General features: G+C 42.2%; 3 protein-coding genes across 3 annotated transcripts; 1 reads left to right on the forward strand and 2 right to left on the reverse strand.

Moving 5' to 3' along the window:
* Positions 1-1175: 1175 nt before the first annotated feature.
* On the reverse strand, positions 1176-9402 carry LOC311027483 (uncharacterized protein; the record flags this gene model as incomplete). The annotated part of the gene is made up of 8 exons (XM_084031505.1): positions 9202-9402; positions 7474-8323; positions 7248-7371; positions 6707-6914; positions 4582-4780; positions 2358-3383; positions 1466-1589; positions 1176-1385 (listed from the first exon to the last, which is right to left on the reverse strand). The coding sequence occupies exons 1-8, from the start codon at positions 9329-9331 to the stop codon at positions 1176-1178; spliced, it is 2871 nt and encodes a 956-aa protein (XP_083887631.1). The 5' UTR covers positions 9332-9402.
* Positions 9403-10359: 957 nt separating this feature from the next.
* LOC311028182 (uncharacterized protein) lies at positions 10360-14437 on the reverse strand. Its single transcript, XM_084032531.1, has 4 exons — positions 14394-14437; positions 13727-13792; positions 13533-13599; positions 10360-13261 (listed from the first exon to the last, which is right to left on the reverse strand). The coding sequence occupies exons 2-4, from the start codon at positions 13736-13738 to the stop codon at positions 10719-10721; spliced, it is 2622 nt and encodes an 873-aa protein (XP_083888657.1). The 5' UTR covers positions 13739-13792; positions 14394-14437; the 3' UTR covers positions 10360-10718.
* Positions 14438-14528: 91 nt separating this feature from the next.
* fbxl6 (F-box and leucine-rich repeat protein 6) lies at positions 14529-19571 on the forward strand. The gene is made up of 10 exons (XM_084031768.1): positions 14529-14594; positions 15380-15998; positions 16285-16443; positions 16579-16642; positions 16842-16973; positions 17329-17436; positions 17529-17642; positions 18002-18233; positions 18710-18953; positions 19132-19571. The coding sequence occupies exons 2-10, from the start codon at positions 15460-15462 to the stop codon at positions 19259-19261; spliced, it is 1722 nt and encodes a 573-aa protein (XP_083887894.1). The 5' UTR covers positions 14529-14594; positions 15380-15459; the 3' UTR covers positions 19262-19571.
* Positions 19572-19726: the final 155 nt, after the last annotated feature.

Raw genomic sequence — 19726 nt, forward strand, 5'->3', positions numbered from 1 at the left:
ATATAATTTAGGTTTTGAAGACTCTTTTATCACATTATTGTCCAGTTTGTGTCCAATCAGATCTGCATATAAAGACGTGCATTATGTTCTTTTAGTCATTTTGGGATTATATCGGTATAGTGTCATGTTATATCGTAAATAAACAACATTATTATGGCAGATGTAAACAATAAACAGAATACAACATGTGTGTTTTTCTACAAACAGTAGTCGTCAGATGTGATATTGTTACTTTAATACACTGAGCTGTTAGTGGACATCAGTATTTATTTATAGTATCAAGAGTTTCAAGAGACTCCATACAGCCACACAAACTGCTGTCAGGGTGGATTCATACACTGGTGTAATGTAACTGAATACATGTACTCAAGTACTTGAGTATTTTCATGTAATGCTACTTTATTGGTGACCCCCAGAAGAGATGCCACGACCACAGTGAGACCAGTAAAAGTCTTTTAAGCGATGAATGTCCACAGTTTCCAAAATAAACTGATGTCTTTTATTATAACTTTTCAACGTTAAAAAAAAAAAAAGAATACTTTTCTCTAAACACACAAAAAAAATCTGTAACGTACAACTTCATTCAACATCCAGTCCGGTGGCAAAAAACCCTGTATCTCCAAATTTGGTGATTTCGAGTGATTGAATGGGATGAGAATGGGACGGCGCTGTGGTTGCAGGTTGCAACCTCCCTTCCAATCCATCCTTACCGTATTAACTCTATTGAGGAGCAATGGAAGTCAGGTTTTGCACCCTAGCTGTTATATAGCCGTGGCCCAGCATCCTTCATAGGATTCATTTGAAGACGAGGCTGTCCCACGTCAAAGACTCCTTCAAATGCTGCCCCTTCTTTTATTCACAGGATCCGAGCTGATGGATGGTCTATATAACAGTCTATAAAGGAGTTAAACATTCAAACTACCTTAAATCTATGTGCAGATGTGCAGCAGCATAATATAACGGTAAAACACTGACATTTGGGGACATTTCACTGCACCATCCATCTACTTTTCATATCTTAAGTACACTTTTAATTCACTTTGGGCTTTGAAATAACTTCACAACGAAGTCCCTCCAGTCTGTCACCATGGTAACAAATACTAGATTTCCCTCAAACAAGGACGTGAATCCTGTCCAGTCTCTCCTGAATCCGCCTCCATCACTTTTTTATTTTTTTAGAGGCACTTGGAGTTACACGGGTCCCCCGAGGAGAAGTAGCTGTAGACGCTGACCAGCGGGAAGACGGTGACGGCGCCCAGCAGGGAGCCCAGCTGCACCACGGCTCCGCACCACACGAGGGCGCTGTGGCCCTCGTCGCGCAGGATCACGCCGATGATCACCTTGACGTAGGACAGAGTGAGAACGAACAGCACCCACGCCAACACCTGAGGAGGAGGAGGGGCACACGGGCAGGTGAGTTTGACAACGTCGTACATTCAGGTAAGACAATAAACGTTGTACTCACGATGATGACGGCACCGGAAGTGTCGTTAACCAGCAGCGGACATGGACTCAGCACGGCCATGCTCATGATGTAGGCGCCAACTCCGCTGCCGAGGACTGTGAGGGATCCCATCAGCAGCAGAGACCTGCAGGCAAACAGCCAACACTTCATATTCTTTCAGGGATTTATCATTTATTCAGCATAATTTAAAATCAGGCGGAAATTATTCATAAAAGTGGTGTTTGTGTGGAGCTCTAACAATCACTAATTAATCGCCTGCTACTGTTTTGTTAATCTATCAATCGGTTTAAAGTTCTTTCTCATGCAACATGTGCTACTTCCAGCTTTTCAGTCATATTTGGGTTTTTTTTTTTGTCAGTTGCACAAACAAGTGTTTTGATTGAGGAACTTTGGGCTCCAGGAAACTGGATAAAAGTATTAATTCGGCCAAAATAATTGCGATATTATCCCGATAATTATCAAAAATAAGCTGAAAATTACTAAATCAAAACATCCTGGATCATTTTACATTTTGTACAAAAAAACAAATGTTTTAATTGTGTCACAGATTGTTTCTTTACTTTTTTTGTAAAAAAACAAATGTTGTTTTAAAGATGATCATAATTCACAAAGTCTCCCTTCTGTAATAAGATCTTACTCTTCATTGATTAATAGAAGACATAAGGCAGGATATTATTTAATGAGCATGTTCTCATCTCAACAATTAATTCTTCTTTTAGCTTCATGTTTAAAGACCTTTATTCTACTTGTTTTATTTACATACGAGGGATTTTACGCGGAAATCAAATATGCTGATGACATTCTACTCTTTTTTTAAATACTTTTCTTTGTCAGTATCTTGAGCTCTAGAGCTAAAATGACCTAATTTGGTTTTGTGAAGCTGCAGGCTGACCTTATGGGGAAAAACATGGCGATGAGGCAGGCGAGAGGGTTCGCCACGGCAGCCATGACGGCCGATAAGTGATAGGCGTTGTTGCCGTACGGCAGGCATGAGTAGGACTGCACCGAGGGCAGCACCACGTTGGTCAGAGCGTTGGTCCAGGCCAGGACCACGAAGATGTAGCACACCTGCGTCCAGCTGTAAGCGCCGCTGCCGAAGCCGCTCCGGCGCTTCAGGTCCGCAGGCGTGAACGGGTCGATCATGGGCTTCTGCTCGGCCGGCTTCCTGTCGCCCTGAGATTTGTCTTTCACCCCGTTGGCGTATCCGCCGCTGGGACGCTCCCTCGCCACCGCTGGGTGGTGGTTGAGCAGCACGAATGCCGCCAGGCACACCAGCATCATGGCGCTGAGGAAGAAGAAGAACACCTCGGCGGAGAAGTTGGCCGGCTGATACTGAGCCTGGAGGTCAAAGGTCACGGACCCGTCGGAGGAGTTCAGGGTGTGGTTCGGGGCCTGGGTGCTGTTTATGCAGTGGACCACGCCGACTCCCTGGATCAAAGCCACGAGAGCCGGCAGCAGGCCGCTCACGCCCTCGCCAACGTAGTACGTGGTCAGGTACTGAGGCTTGAGACGCATCATGAACGGGAGGAAGGTGACGGAGGAGGTGCAGTCAACCGTGGCGAGGAAGAACGTTAGGACGAGGAGGGCCACGCTGCAGGGAACGCCCGCCACCACCGCGGTCTCCGTCCAGAAGAAACCCAGCAGGAAGGTCGCCACGGCGCCCAGGCCGATGATCACGTACACGACGGCGGCTTCGTTCAGGACGCCGGGCCGGAAGCGATGCATCAGGGTGACGAAGAGCGGCCCGACGTTGGCCATCTGGATGAGGACGGAGAGGTACGAGGGCAGGTACCAACCCTCCGGGATCCGGGGGACGATGAGGGGAAGCTCCACCCACAGGCCGTTGATGGAGACCCAGGAGCCCATCCCGAACAGGACCGCCAGCAGGTGGGTGAGGAGGGACATGACGGAGGTGTTTCTGGAAGACAAGGACCTCCATCAACCAACTCTGACCTCTACGTCACTACTACATCTCAAACCTTCTACTTTTTGCCCTCCAGGCTCTACGGATGAGGCTACATTTTTTAGTTTCTGGTGAAAAATGACTAAATAATAAATAATGTGACTAAAGTCAAAGTTACTCTCCCCAACAGAAACTTTTCTCCTCAACTGATTCAAACACCTTTTCCCCCCCGTAAATCATCCATATTGTTTTTAAAATATATATACACAAATATACCTGCAGTACAACAAGTTCTTTAACTGCTAAGCATTTATTTTACACGTCTGTGAATTCTGAATATTTTCTTAGAGAAATATGCAATTCTTTACAGAATTTAATATAATTATACGATATAAAATGTATCATTCCAATGAATTAATTCAAATAAATGTGCAGTATAACAGAGAGAATATAAGAGAATAAGAACAGCAGGTCAACTCGTCTACAGCCACGTATGCAATTCAGCATTTCTGAAGAATAAATGAAACAAAAATAGACCAAATATATATATTTTTATACCAAAATAAATACATTTTCTACTTGGCTTAAACTAGAGCCATTCTTTCAAGTTAAACAAACTCATCCTTTTAATTTGTACACCATTGTTTCAGGGAACTTCCCTGGTAATTATTAGTCATTTATGTACCTGTAAAGTGCTGCTACACACTCGGTCAACCATTAAGGTGAAGAGTTCAAACATGCTAAATCTAAAACAAGTCTAAATCTATTTGTTTGAATAAGAATAAGAAGTGAAATCAAAATGAGTGAAACAATAAGCGACGTGAACAACGTGTTCCTCCGTCATCTGGTTAATGTTCACCGTCTTCTTGTCTTTTCCTGCTGAAACACTTTGATTTGATCGCTGGCAGGAAACATGACCACCTACTGCTCCGGGAACATTTACATAAGCTGGGAAAACATCGCACTGCTGCTTGTTTATTAAGAAAAGGAGCTGCATGTGGAGGAGACTTTGATCATTGAAAGAAAATGTAAAAAAAATAGGAATTATCTGTCAGATCTGGAAGCACAATGCTTTTTTTAGTGAGTTCTATTCATCATAATAACATTAGAATGAAACAATCATATATTTGATTGGCATTCTGCATGAAAATGAACCTTGTGAAGCAATTTCAAAGCAATTAAACGGATGAAATGCATCCCTGCGGATACTCACGTGTGGTTCGGTGGAGACTCCGGAGGTTTCTGCAGAGGTAGAGGAGTCCAGGTCCGAGTCCGGGTCCGGGTCCTCTGTGGTTGGCTGTGTGCGCACGGCGGAGGATTAAAGCGTGGCCGGCCCGCGGGTGTGAGAGCAGGCAGCCAACCATGACACACGTGTGGTGAACCGACCCCCGCCTCCACCTTAAATACCTCCACTGTCGGGATCATCAACACGCATCACATGCTGTGATTCTGCAGTTTCTTTTTCGCCTTGAAGCTGTTTTTTTTGTTGTTGTTTTTTTTGGAAAGAATGAGATTCATTCAAGAATGCTGGAATTAGTTAATTCTGCTTGAGGGGATCATGGGAGTAGAGGTGAAAACGGTCATTTATACGGTTTAGTTGCACAACTAGGCATTTCAACACTCGATTAATGGGCAAGTTATTACAAATGCGCTTTAAAAAGGGAGATTAACATAACCTTACATAAGAAGAAATCCCCCCCAAAAAATCCTAATTGACTGAATCCTGTTAATCACAATTTGTGAGAAATGTAAAGGAACAGTTCAAAACTTCCTCACTTTATTGCCACCAGTCGGAGGAGAAGATCGGGTCGCTTTCATCAGTGTCTGTTAATAATAAGGCTTAGCTTAGTTTAGCATAGCATGAGGACCGTAAACAGGGCTTAGCTGGTTGATCAAAGTTCACCTGGCTAAGAAAGTCTACTGTGTAACTTTGGTGAAAGCACATGTCATGTTACTCTTTGGCTTTCACAAGAAGGAAACACACAACTATAATAATTCATGAGCTTTGGTGCTGGAAGGTGGATTTCCTGCAGTAACATCTGTTGTTTTAGTTCAGGGTTCAAACTGCACTGCACCTTTTAATTGTCTGTAATCTTTCACGGAACATACAAGGAACAGCCATGAATACCAACAACAAAAAGCTTCAGGGCCCTTTCAACAAATCTTTATTCTTTCAATAAAAATAAAAAATCAAGAATAAATGGCCACATTGAGGGAAAAAAAAGCAAAAGAACCGTCACTGAACAACCATTTCAAGTCAGCAGATTTCCACTTTAAAGGCAGCGTTGGATCTTCTTCCTGTAAACCTGTATACCGGTAGTTTAGTGTGATGTAGTGTAGCAGCATGGTTAACACAATTACCTAACACAGTAGGACTGCACAAGATGAATATTAATGTTATTATTTTCAAACACTGCCTCTTTTACCAAAACGCATTACTTCGTTAGGCCAGCTATTGTTCCCTCACGGTGACATAATATGTTTATTTGGAATGAATACAAATCCAAACATTACAAGTACAATAAACTAGTATTCCAACATTTAAACCATTGCGAGAAATCAAATCTAACGGACACTTAAAAGCCACATTTTGCCACAGTTTTCAGGCACAGAGAATCATTTTGGCATGAAATCATGGAACGTCTCCCGAATCTATGAACCGTGTGTTTAAAGTAACCGCGTTACAAATTCTACAACTAATGAAACTGAAGATGCACCAGGTACCCCTGCAAAGGGAAGAGGTAGACAACGACTTGGAAATAAAATAATAAAGCATTCTGTAAGGAGGTGATCTGTAGTGATGGCTGTTACAATAATAACTGTCCACTTATCATTTGATATATGAACATATAAAGTTTATCATGGACTTAAATGAACATATCAGTGGCATAAAATGGTCTTAAAACTAAAATGATGTCTGTGATCATATATGGTCCAACACTGGCGAGCCTGTGTGAATATCTCTCATGAATCCGACTCCGGAGGAGGAACAGATGTGGATGAATAAGTTAACGATTGTGTCCCTGAGTAAATCACTTTTTTTCACGTGGCTGGTTGTTGTTCCACCAGCTGCTGTTGTTGATACTGCAAACAGCTACAGAGACTCAAAACACCACACAAAGCACTTGTGGTGTTACTGCATCATATGCATTTTACATCCGCTCGGAAACGTACAGCAACACAATGCTCCCATTATCTGGGAATGTTTTCACGCGCTCCGAGGCCTCTGAATCAGGAGAGGAAACCTCACTGGTGATCCACATAAAAAAAAAAAAGTCATTTCCCATGAAGAATGTCCATAAAAAGAATTCATAAAAACATCTCTCACTCCTGCTAACTGCAGTTGTTGTCCACGCATGCTTGAGCCCGTTTAAACACGTCGTAGACGTTGACCAGAGGGAACATGGTCAGGGCTCCGATTAGGGATCCCGCCTGGATGGAGATGCCGCACCACAGCAGGGCAGCGTGACCTGCCTCGTGAAGCAACGTCCCGATCACCACCTTCAAGTAGGAGAACAGTCCGGTGAAAATGATCCCGGAGATGACCTGTAGGGGGCACAAGCGAGTAGCAGAAATCAGTGGTGAACGGGAGAGAAGAGGCTTCTGTCTTTTTCAGGATCTGATTGTGTTCAACACTTTTTATTGTCCCCTGGAAACTGGTTCTATTGTGGTTTGTGCTTCTTGCAGCACGTCTCTGTATTTGGCAGTTTTTCACTTTGCTGCATTTTCACAATAAGTGAAGATGGTTTCTTCTTATTTGTCTATATATGTGTGTGTGTTGTCATAGGTTGCTCCCCCACTACAAGCCAGTTGTTTGGGTACTAAAGCTGGGTTTGTGTTTGCTACATTTAAGCTCTATAGATATGTATCACCACTCACCACTAAGGCCATGCCGGCAGGGTTTCCCAGGAGTGGAGGACAGGGGCTGAGTGCTGCTAACGCCATGAGATATGCAGCAAATACTCCCCCCGCTAAAGACAAGAAGCCTAGACCGCTGGACGACCTGGAAGACAACATTTAAAACACCGTAGACAAATGTTTTATAAGAGAAAAACTACTAAAAAATAATGTTTTTTTCATGTGTTCAATCGCTCTATTTTCTCACCTCAGGATAACAAACATGGCTACAAAGCAGGCCAGAGGGTTCGCTATGTTGCCAAGGACCACGGAGAGGTGAAAGGTCATGGATCCATACGGCAAACAGGAGAAACTCTGCACGGACGGCAGGACCCCGTTGGTGAGGGCGTTGGAGACGGCGAGCAGCGACAGCAGGTAGATATTCCGCTTTGTCCAGAATGCCGGTGGCCGTTCCTCCACCTGCACCGGATCCTCGGACACCGGCGACCCTCCGTTGTGCAGCGGGTGCGTTTCGTCCACGGTTTTCGTCGCCGCTGCACTTTCCGACTCCTCTGGCAGCGCGTTGCTCTGAGACTCTGTCTGCCTTCGCATTAGAGCCAGAAAACTCAGAGCAGAGATTGACAGCATGACACACAAGAACCAGAAGAAGTTCTGTACCGGGAAGTTCTCCTTCAAATACTCCGGCGTCACTGTGCCATTCACGGTTTTACACTCCAGCTTGCTGACCCCTTGCCCTAAAGCCACAATACAAGGGAACAAGGCGCTGAAGCCCTGACCAATGAAGAAAGTACGGATGTACTGAGGGGGGTAACTAAACATAAAAGGCAGGAAGGTGACGTTGGACGTACAGCAAACCAAAGACAGCACAAAGGTCAAGAGCAGGAAGGGCAGAGACCTTTGCTGTCCGGCTACTTCCACCGTGTGAGACCAGAAGACGGCCAGAAGGGCGGATGCTAGGACCGCCAGCGCCTGGATGCAGTGGATGAGGAGGCGTTCGTTTAAACGTCCCGGCGCACAGTGGTGTGTGATGGTCACCGCTATCGGACCAATATTCCCAAACGCTATCAGCACGGAGAGATAGGCAGGCAGGCTCCACCCTGAAACAAGGACGGACAATTATTATAAGGGTAAAAAAAAACAAAAAACAATAATATTCACTATATTTTTTACATCTTAAAATGTATTTCTGGGGGGTTCTACTTCTTTTCTTACAATAAACTTAATACAAATGTGTATTTCCAGCAATTAGAATGCATCATGAACACATTAAAATAAAAATAATGATCTGCTTGCAAGAAAAGTAATAAAATCCATTTATTCATTATTATTACGATGTAATGTTGTGTGCGCAGTATATTCATAGCTGGCAGAGCTGCAGTTTTTTGTTATACATCTTTTTTTTCGCAAATATTTCAGAAACGTGGTTCCATATTAAAAAAATGACAAATCATACAATTAATTAATAACAAATATAATACAAGGACTACATTAATACAACGTTATATAGTGTAATATGGCGGTATCATGACTAAAATAATGCATCATAGTTTAAAAACAATGTCAACCTTTATAACAAGCAACTACAGCTGTCAATTATAGAAACATAACATAAACATAAAATCAACGTTCAAACTGCAGTAACCTGTATTACCTATAATTCGTGCTATTACACTGGCAATAAAGATGTTTGACATATTAAATGACATTTTAGTACATTTTAGTATTTCGTAACCATCACAAAGAGTGACGTCACACCGACTGTTAAAGTGCCGCTAAAAATGAAGCTAATGTTAGCTAGTACCAACGTTTTTTTTGGTTACGTTACAAGCGAACGTCACCGGGCTCCGGTCCCATCGAAGCCACAATAATAAATAAACGGTGTGACTTCAGTCTAATAAAGGCTTTATACGTCCTCGAATAGACAGAAGGGGCAGATAAGGTGAACAATACGTTATCTACTAGTTGGACAACTGACCTTCGGGCACCACATTCACTACCACCGGAAGCTCGACCCACAGGCTGTTGACGGAGATCCAGGAGCCCATGGCGAACAGAGCCACCAGGCCGTGGGTCACCGCCGCGCCGCTCCACCAGCTGCCGGCCATGGTACCACTTACGCCGGCCAACAGAACAGAAATGCCCGTTCTACACGTCGGACTCTGGCTTTACTTGAAGAATGGCGGGCACTAAACGTTACGCACGCAAGTCCTCCCCCTCAGTTGCCTTCACGTACCCTCGTAAATATTTTAGTCGCGATTAAACCTTCGCGTATTTAGCCCAACTAGTGTTGTTACGTGTTTTTTTTCTCCCCGAGTCAACATTTGCACATCGATGAACGCTATTCCCATCCCACGAAATATAATTTTATTTATATAATGGATGTAGGGCACAAAACTGGTCTCCACAGTGTCCCGTCATTCTCTATTGGAGCTTCCAGTTTTCCGAGGAACGTAAAGGCACCATCGTCATAGAAACCGGTTGGATGAAATTGGTGCGTTCAAGTTCTTCGCAATAAAAAAAGATTTTTAGGTTGCACATAGGCTTTTGACAATTCGGATATGAATTAGGCACTAAAAGTAGCTGTAAATGCATTGATACTGTATGTGGTGATATAACACCTGTTTTACTGTCTGTTTTAGTGTTTTAATTGTTTTATGTCTCTGTACAGCACTTTGTTTTCAACTACGGTTGTTTTAAAGTGCTATATAAATAAAGTTGAGTTGAGTTTTGCTTTGATACAACTTTAAAAGCCTATAACAGTATGGTTGGTATTCATAATAAGGCTTTGGGAGCCTCTTATAACTGGTGTGATTTGTTCTTTAATAAGGGAAAACACTCATTAAAGCCTTAACATTTGGCACAGTGACCCCAAAAAGCCCTGCTTTGATTACCGCTGCTCTATTTTCTTAAGTTCCTCCGAGTCAACGCTTTAATAAACATGAACTCATGACATTGCTGGAGCACATGATGTCACCACAAATTTATATAAACAAGAGTTATTACATAACTGACAAAACTAAAGCCCCCATAATGGAAAATTATCTTCAACTAAAGCGGAGTTGACTTTGAAAAACTTTTATCAATAATTTGACACTAGAATATCACACAGGTTGACAAAATAAATAAAACAATATGAACAAAGATGTTTATTTTGTCTGTTTCACACATCTTTTAAGTCAGTATTGGTTACTGCACAATCTCAATAGGTACAATCTTAAATGAAAAAAATTATTACTTCTCACTAAGAAAAAAAAGGTGTCTAGAAAAGCAATGTTACAATACAGCAGTAAAATGAAAAGTATGAGACCCACATTCATAATTCCAACCATTGGCAATGAAAATATAACATGACAGCTGCATCTGGTGAATAGATACATATTGAGGTCATTGTGTGTATTTCTGTTTAGTTTGCAACCTTACAATTAAGTAGTAACATGTTAATGAAATCATCATCTTCCCCAATATCACACTTTTTAGATGCAATAAAAGCCCTCATGTGCTGCTGTTTTCAATCTTCACAGTTGTAGTGTCTGTTGGGCCTTTGAGCTTTATTTTTGTCTTTCTAGGCGCCCAAACAAGAGAGTACCCAGGTTTAACGCGAGGAAGTGCGAGCTTCAGCTTCAACACCGTGTCTGAGGTGTTTTTGACGCAATACAAGTGTCGGTTTGTGTTGCTCAGAACAATCTTCTGGTACACGATCTCACAACGGATCGCTTCCCGTTTCTCAGCCCGGGATTTTCCGTCAAAACGCAGCATCATTTTGTCGACATCTTGCCGTGTCTTGCATGGCCCTCCGTTTCTGCTCACTGTAGCTATTATGTAGTCCCTATCCATGTTCTGCACAGGCTCCTCCTGTATCCTCGGCGGCTTTTCTTTTTTAACAGTGACACCATTCCACAACGGCGGACTGTGAACATCCGTTTGGGGAAAGTGGGTTTTCTTTTTAGCTTTCTGCTTGCCAGATTCGTCGGAGCTGCTGTCAGATGAACCGGATCGGTCATCATCTTCCTGAGAGCTATCCAAGCTCTTGTGTTTGTGGGACTTGTCATGTTTCTTCCTCTTCTTGTCAGGGGACGCCTGGCTGGAGGGATATTCCGCCATCAAGATGGAGAAAGTGCAACTCACCAGTCGTATGCTCAAATCTGGTGAAGGGACTTGAGAGAACGTTCCTCCTGGCAGGAAATCCTTCAGGTGTTCCTCGGTGACCGCAGCAATCACCTTTATCGTCCTCTTCAAGCAAGCTCTGATGAGGTCCCTGTTTGTGTGCCAGTGGTCACAGAAATTAAACACTCCATCAAAGGTTTTCTCCTGCAGTGGGAACTGCAGAAAAACATTTGTTGCCCCTTCAGGTTCCAGCAGCGTCGAAGGATCTTTGGACCAATCGAGGAACTTTTGATAGAGACAGAGTAAGTACTGCGAGTACAGCGAGTACTCGCCCCCGCTTTTCAGAAGCTGCCAGTAAGGACCGAGGATTTTGCAGTAAAGGATAGCCACGACGCACACAAGACTCTGTATCACAGAATCGTTTGCATCTGCAGCAACGCTCTCTAAAATGACGTTTGGGCATTCATCGTTGTTCATCGACACCAGATCAGAGAAGAAGAGCGCCATCTCCTTGTGGTGGTGGATGAGACCCGCTGCGGCTTCGAAGTAGTTGGTGAATTGATTTGACTGATTTACTGCCAGTCTGGAGGGATTTTTCTTTTCCTTGCAGAAGGCCACCCAGTGTCTCCTGTTGTTCTGCGTTCCATCGATGTGAGGGTTTAAGATCTCACAAGCCATGTGGATGTAGCGTGAAGTGGCACTTTCAGACAAATTCACAAAGCTCTTGAATTTTGGAAGCTTGTCGCGGCCTAGTTTCCCTCCCGTCGACAGAATTATCTCTTTTTCAAAGCTCATGATCTGCTGCTCCACGGCATCATGCATGTCAACGAGGAAATTGGCGTTGTAGTTCAAAAACACCACAGGATAAACGAGTGAAATTTCTTCACAGAGCATGTCAAGTTTTTTCTCAAACTCTGCCATGGCTGGATGCTCCTTGCATGTCAGAGCGTACTGGTTCTTGAGGAGATCTAAGCAGACTTGCTTGCATGCATCGGTATTCCCACCGTACCTTTTTGACAGCTTCTGGACCGACACCATTGCAATGTCGAGCAGGGTCAGGGACTCTTCTTTGTCATCTGAGGTTTCTTCTCCACTGTCGGAATCATCCCAATCCTCATTGCTGTCATCGCATGCAGAGACATCATCTTTCACGATTATTTTCTTTACAAGTCTGTTTATCCCAGACTCCTCATCATGCATGATGTCATAGCTGTCGTATTCCTCCTTGATTGTAACTTTTTCATAATCTGCGTTGTCGTCTCTTTTCATGCGTTTCTTCACAATATACTTTTCTTCTCTTTTCCGCACCAGTTCAAATGGACTTTGGAGCAGATTTTCCATCGCTGCGTTCCTCCTGTGACTCCTAGTTTCAGAATTGTGATAATGCAGTTTTAACTTTTTTATCTTGGACCTAAGGACTTTGTATGCCTTTTGAATATCCCCATTCTTGCAAAACTCAGAGTTGAAGTTTCTAAGCCAAGTCACTAAAACAACTGGTGCGATTTGCTCCCTGGTGACAAAGTTGTTCAACTCGAGAATCAATCCATTCGTGACTTCAATTGATTGTGCTCGCTCTGAAAAATCCCTCATTTCCAAAAGATGTTGTCGTTCAACTCCGATGCTGTCACATATTGGGCCAACAAAGTTAAAGTTGGCGTCCGATTCCAGGAAGGACAGCCTTGCGTCACTCCCCAGACTCAATGTCGTTGCAATGCCTCTTTCAATCAAACGACGAAAGTCGGCCGACTGATGACTGGGGAAAGTTTTCCTGAGCCAATTTAGGATTGCCATCCATGGAAAATTATTGTCCTCTCTTATAAGTCCCACTTGAATCAAAAGTCTGTTCTTGCACGGTGCCTTTTCAAGCTCGAGTCCTTCTCCTGATTGAGCACCAATGAAGTCTGCAACAAGCTTCCAATAGTACTCATCTCCTGTAAAACAGAGTAGGAATGTGAGCAGATGAGTAGTACTTGGAGAGGGTGGAGGTTGCTAAAATAGTCTGAATACTGGATTAAAATGATTGTATTAATGTATACATTAGAATGTAACCACTGAATACAAAGTCTTCTGGAAGTATAAATACAGGAGAATACAAGAACAAATGCAAAAGTATAATAAAACATTGCTCAGTATTAAATGTATTATATAGAGAATTAAGTCAGCAGTCAAAAGTCAGCTTTACAACATGGCTGGTTTACTTACTCAGGTTAACTTCAGTTACAACCGATTTACCACAAAGGGAGAAATCTTGGCACTCCTCCATTGTGTGCTGTTTTAAAAGAGAGCGAGAAAAAAATAGTTTCAATCCACTGCATCCAGATGCATAAAGAAGAAAGATCTAAGATCTGTACAGTTAGACAGAATGTTCTAGATATTTGTCTATCAGGTTGTCATACCTTTGGGTTCATTCACTCTCATTCAATACGGAAAAAAAGAGGAATCAAATCCGGAAACTGGCACCACTGCAAATGTAAGAAAATAATGCTGTTAAGCAAAACTGCATCAATTATAACAAGCATTGACTCATATTTTTCAGGCACTGTTCCATATAGTGTGAGCTCCTGAATGTGCAGTGAGGCACAAAACAAAACGGGAACAAGCCAGTAGTTTGTGTGTTTTCTGGAGGCTGCATTTAACTAGAAAATAAACTAAACTAACTAGAAAATCAGTGTACATGCGTTATTTTGAGCCCCCTTGACCTATCCTCCCACCACCACTGTATTATCCTTAAAAGATGTACACAATATAATATAATATAAATAACAACCCAATACAATCGCTGTGGTTTACTGGCGATGACTTAAATCACAACTTTACATCGCTACATCTGCGAATGAATGCTCACTAGCGTTAGCTCTGCATGCTAATGTTAGCTTTATTGTTGTGAGCAACTTGCTAATGTTAGCACCAACTTCACCTGCATGAAACGCGCCACACAATACGACAATAAACCTGCGAATAATGCCAGAGCAGACGCGCCTTGGCCGCCTGCTGAAGCGTTTCACTAATAATTCAAAATACGAGCCGTAAAAAGTAGAGATTTTAAGAGTAAAAAGTTCTTACCCAGAGAAACTACACCACTGTGAAACGCATCCTGCGCGGTGGAGTCAAAACAGAACAGTGGGGCTGGTCCGTGATTGGATAGTTTTTACAGAGGCGGGCCTCGTCGAGGTATCCACCAATCAATGACGAGATGTGAAATGCATTATGGGTTACCTTTTTAGGCTGGAGGTTCCCATCCGTTGTGTAGTGAACTAGCAGCAGGTAATGTAAAAAATATCAATGAAATATCTTTTTTTTAAAGAAAATATTTATTTAAATAGTATTTAGCTGCAATTGACGTGCCATTGTTATGCTGTGCGTTGCATTACTCGTTAGCTTGCTAGCTAATACTCACGCTAACAGTTACGTTTACTAGCTTTGTCAACGTTAAGTCTATTTGATTTGTTTTGTTGCTAACTGCTAGCTAACTAATTAACGTTGTCGGGCATTGATGCTACGATGTGTAAATGCTTTGTTTGTATTTAGAGTCAGAGAAACTGTGTTGTATCATGTATTTTAATTGTTCGATACACTTCCGTCTTCCGTTTACAAACAATCGGGGATGCGCGCGCAGGTGCCAGTAACAAAAATACGAGTACAGTTTACAGTTACAGTTTAGGCGTAAATGAGTCCTTAAACGTTTTAAACCACGATAAACGTTGATAGACATACAGAAGCCATGCATAACTATCATTACCCATGGATTCATACAGTTCCCTGCACTATTAATGGTCAACAATCATTCAAAACAAAAATATACCCCTCATCTCGTTTACTGTGGTCTATTCCAGAGAGTGGGTTTAGTTAAAACTCTGTTAACCCTGAGAATTGCATCACACACTGTGTATAATTGTTTTTGCATTAATGTAAGAGCAATGCAATGTGATTATAACGTACAGTTGCATACAACAGAAAAAGTTAAGTAAATGCACCGCAATAATTCACTGTTCATGTCTGTTATTTGCTGGCAAAATATGCAAATACATTAAACCTTCTTCTATTTTCAGATGTCAATATATCACTACGCAGCCAATGTGTGATTTTCTTGGCACGAAGCTCGGGATAAACTACTAATTAGCAGCACACAATGGATTCCCCTGAAGCAGAGGCTCCAACCCACAGTGAAAGAAGAGAAGACACCCCGCCAAGCACATCGAATACATCTGGTCAAGGAGAAGGTGGACCAATGAAGCCCAAGAAGGCATCACTGAAGAGGACCAATGGTAAGCCTACAAAGGCAAAAGCCAAGACGCATAAAAAGGCCAGAGTGTCCAGGCAAGCCCAGCTTGGCTACACTGTCCATCAAGGGGAAGATATGCTTCTTGTCATATCGAGTTCTGCTTCTCAGTACGGCGATTCAGCCTGGAATCCTCCAAAGAAGGGAAGCAAAAAAAAGAAGCTCACTAAAGGAAAAGTGAAAGCTAAACAGATTAAGAAAAAAAAGACAGTCCGTGCCATGCCTAAACTGGAAAATAATTCAGTTGCCAAAGAAAAAGAGGACAGTAATGTGTTTGTGCCACAGAGATCAACAGACCACAGATGGGGTCAAAGTCTTCCTGAGGAGGTGCTGATCAGTATTTTTCAGATGGTGGTCGTCCAAGATGGCGCTGTACCATTTCTATGCAGGTAATTAACACACATTTGATCTGATGACCTGATTGAGATATCGCATATAGAGCTAGGAGATCCTTTATTTTAATATTATCGTCCTTGCAAAAATAGTTTTGTCCAAATTAAGGATTCCAACATTTTATTTAAACCCTAGAAAAATGAAAGCATACATGGGAAGAGTTTTCATAAGAGCTACACACATGTCTTTGCGTTGAACATTAATTTCATCATTTTATGTAGGATTATGTGATTCTACAATAGCAAGGCAGTCATTCTTGTCCCGTCTCTGTTTCTGGCGTAGGATGGGGAGAGTTTGTCATCTGTGGAACGCTGCTGCCTCCAGTCCGGTCCTGTGGCGTAAAGTGACTGTAGGCCACTGCTGGATCCCACCAGGGCAAAGCCAGCCGCCTAAAACTGAGCAGAAGATTAAGGACACTTTTAACTGGCTTGCACAGAACAGGTGTGTATAGGGAGTCTTATGACGAGGCTTGACATCTACATAATGTGAGCTGTTATGTAGTTTGTGCTTATCTACCTGTCTTGTACTTTAGATACCTTTAAAAATACATAATGAACCATGCTTCTTTGTCTCTAGATTCTCTCAGCTACAAGACTTCTCTCTCTGTCACTGGACAAAAAACGTTACCTTTGCAGTCGAGGTAAGTCGTCAAGTCTGGATATCTGTTATTTTATGGGCTTCTAAATGAAAAAATATGACGTGGTGCCAGTGTTGAAGTCATGTTAGTCATGTTAAGGATTTTATTTAACTAAATATTGCCTGATGTATTATCGGTTGTAGTTTTTATCATCACATTTTGTATTTACCATATGTTTTTTCCTGTTTATGTTGTGATTTAGGTTGTGTCACAGTTCTGCCCTCACCTCCGCTGCCTCAAGCTCTCTTACTGTACAGGCCTGACAGCGACAGCCTTCGACACACTTTCTCTACACAGCCGGTCTCTGCGGAGCCTGAATCTCCAGTATTCAGAGGTACAGCTACAACCAACTCAGTTATTGAAAAACATTGTAGCATTAGTAGTTTTAAACATGTATTAGCTGCTTAGTAGCACTAGTGTCAGGAAGTTACATAAGTTATAATTCACTCTCTAATATCTATTATTTATTGCTGTGATTTTTTTTGTTGTCAAAAATGCCAAGGTGACGTTTAAACATCATGATCGCATTACAATTTAATGCAATTTTTTACTGAGCATAGCCCAAGTCAATGCATCCTCCGTTAACATTAACAGTTAGCTCTTTAGCTCCTCCTCATGGGCAAATCCCAGCAGGTGTTCATCTACCTCTTCCTTCATAATGAATTGTAGGAAACATGTTTTTGTTGTAGTTTCAGGTTGAGGGACTCCTGGTGTACCTTGAACATCACGGGAGCCAGATTAAGCAAATTTTGTTCACTCACGGATCAAAGAATGACAGACTTCTAACTGCCATCACTGTAAGCCACCCCTTCCTCTCCAAACAGTTTGATTTTTAAAGTTACGGAGGACATATCAACTTGGTGTCAACATATTGCATTCGTCATTTCAGAGGGGGTGCTGTCCTGATTTGGAGTTTATGGAGGTCAATACAAAGCTCGACAGTGTAGCCTGTGAACTTCCCATTTGCATCCAGGCACTACAGATGGCATGCCCTAAACTCAAGGTAAAAATAAAATAACCACCATTGTGACGATGTGTATATGTGACAGAATTTCAGTGGTTATGTTTGATGTATCTGGAACTTTTTATATGTATATAATTTCCCTGCTTTAAAGGTGGATCACTGCTAAATTGATTTTGATAACTGATTAATAGTTATTTTTCAAGCAAAAAGGCCAAACTTAGCTGCTGCCCGGTTTTCAAATTTGATGAGTTTAGACAGATATCCTTGTAAACTGAATTTATTATATGATGTATTTTTCGCTTTCCGTGTTACGTGTCGGTGTAAAATGAATTGGTATACTGTATGTGTGCACCATGACACTTGCACGTCTATATTGCATCTGTTTTACTTCCCAACAGACCTTCCGGTTGCTGAATGTTAGACCTCTGCATAAGACGATGCGTAATGGAGCTGATTCAACATTAGGCTTCCCGTTACTGGAGGAGCTGTGTTTCGCAACCACGTCTTATTCCTACATGACCGACAAGGATTTGTGGGACATCCTCTTTGGCTCCCCCCGGCTACGAGTGTTGGACCTTCGAGGCTGTTCTCGAATCACACCGTCCGGTCTCGCAGCACTACCCTGTCTTGGTAGGCCAAACTATTAAAAACTATACTTTTACTTTGATCAATTCCGTGGTGATATTATTATCATTATGTTAATAAAGTATGAAGTATGGACCCTCTTACAGCGTCATTAAAAATATACATTGTGCAAGTTAGCAACTGAAGGGTGGTTGTTACATGTTCAGTCGTCAGATTGATATTTCAGCTGAATGCATCCATCGTTGCTCGTAGTAGCACAGATAAGTAAGTATTTATAATCGATTGAAGGGTTTTACAAGGACTACAACATGTTCTGCAAGTTTCTCCACCAAATACATGTGTGTGTGCATATATGTGGCCACTAAATGTTGGACCACTTGCTAATGAATTCTACCCACTAATAGCACACGGATCTGTTTAAGCTGCATTTGTGATTTCTGGTGGTTAATGCCCTTTAACATCTTGACAAATATTGCACTTTGCCATGAATCAACGCTACCTTTTTTGCTGTGATTTGGCAGAGCTTGAGTGTCTGTTCTGGGGACAGTATTTCAGCAGCAATGTTGGGTTGCCATCACCTAAAAAGGGGCTTCACATGGTGACCCAGAAATGGAGTCGAACCCTGCGAGAGCTTGATATCGCAAATCAGCTGTTCACCGAGGAGGACATGGAGATTGCGATGAGTCACTTTGCTGAGGCCACAGGGGCAGATACCCTGCGTTCACTAAACCTGAGTGGGACCAGGATCACACCACATGCCCTCAGGTACTCAATATGTAGTTTTCCCTGACTCTGATTAACTGTGTTCCTGTGTCACACGTTTTAGAGACATCCTGCAGGCATGCAGAACTGGGCATTCACATTTATAAATCCTGAGTGCTAAAGGTTTAGCATTGTCATTTTCGTGGATTTCACAAGAAAATATCTGTGCTTTATTTTGCAGGCCAGTCATCGGCCAAATGACCGCTCTCACCTACCTCAACCTTTCATCCTGTCGTTATTTTCCAAGAGGACTGAAGAGAATTCACCGTGGCCAAGAAGACGTTCGCCAGCTGCTGGACAAATTGGAATAGTTGTCATATTCATGTGGTTCCAGAAATGGTTCCAGGCTGATGTGAATGTCTTATCACATGCCCACAGGTGCTTGTAAATAATGTTTTATATGTATACTTTTCACACAAAACCGTTGCATGCAAAAGTTCTCCTTACTGTGCTAGAAACAAAGGAGTTTGGGATCCAGTGAGAAATCCAGTGTTGCTGCTGTATTAATATCAGTTTATACAAGGTAACTGACTACTGACTACATGTTCAGGGGTGCTGGATGTGATTTGATTAACACCAATCAAAAACTGTTAACCTAGCCAGATTTCTTGGATTTCATTTTGGAGTCTTTAAAAATGAAAACATTTGTAGCTGCAATAACACATAAATTAAAAAATGAGTACTCAACATGTCTCTATAAAGTTATTATATACTCTGTTTCCACCCAGAGAGTGCTGTTTACCAGAGCTATATGTACAAAATGGCTAGATGGGGTC

This window comes from Eutrigla gurnardus (genome assembly GCF_963514095.1).
Source record: "Eutrigla gurnardus genome assembly, chromosome: 17".
Classification (NCBI taxonomy): Eukaryota; Metazoa; Chordata; class Actinopteri; order Perciformes; family Triglidae; genus Eutrigla; species Eutrigla gurnardus.

Excerpts from the sequence above, each read along its gene's own strand:
- LOC311028182 (XM_084032531.1), bottom strand. Across the intron at positions 13,262-13,532 it reads TGTAACTGAAGTTAACCTGA|GAGATGAGTACTATTGGAAG; the intron begins GTAAGTAAACCA and ends TCTGTTTTACAG.
- fbxl6 (XM_084031768.1), top strand. The coding sequence starts at position 15,460 with ATGGATTCCCCTGAAGCAGAGGCTCCAACCCACAGTGAAAGAAGAGAA. Across the intron at positions 17,437-17,528 it reads GACTTCTAACTGCCATCACT|AGGGGGTGCTGTCCTGATTT; the intron begins GTAAGCCACCCC and ends TCGTCATTTCAG. Across the intron at positions 17,643-18,001 it reads TGGCATGCCCTAAACTCAAG|ACCTTCCGGTTGCTGAATGT; the intron begins GTAAAAATAAAA and ends ACTTCCCAACAG.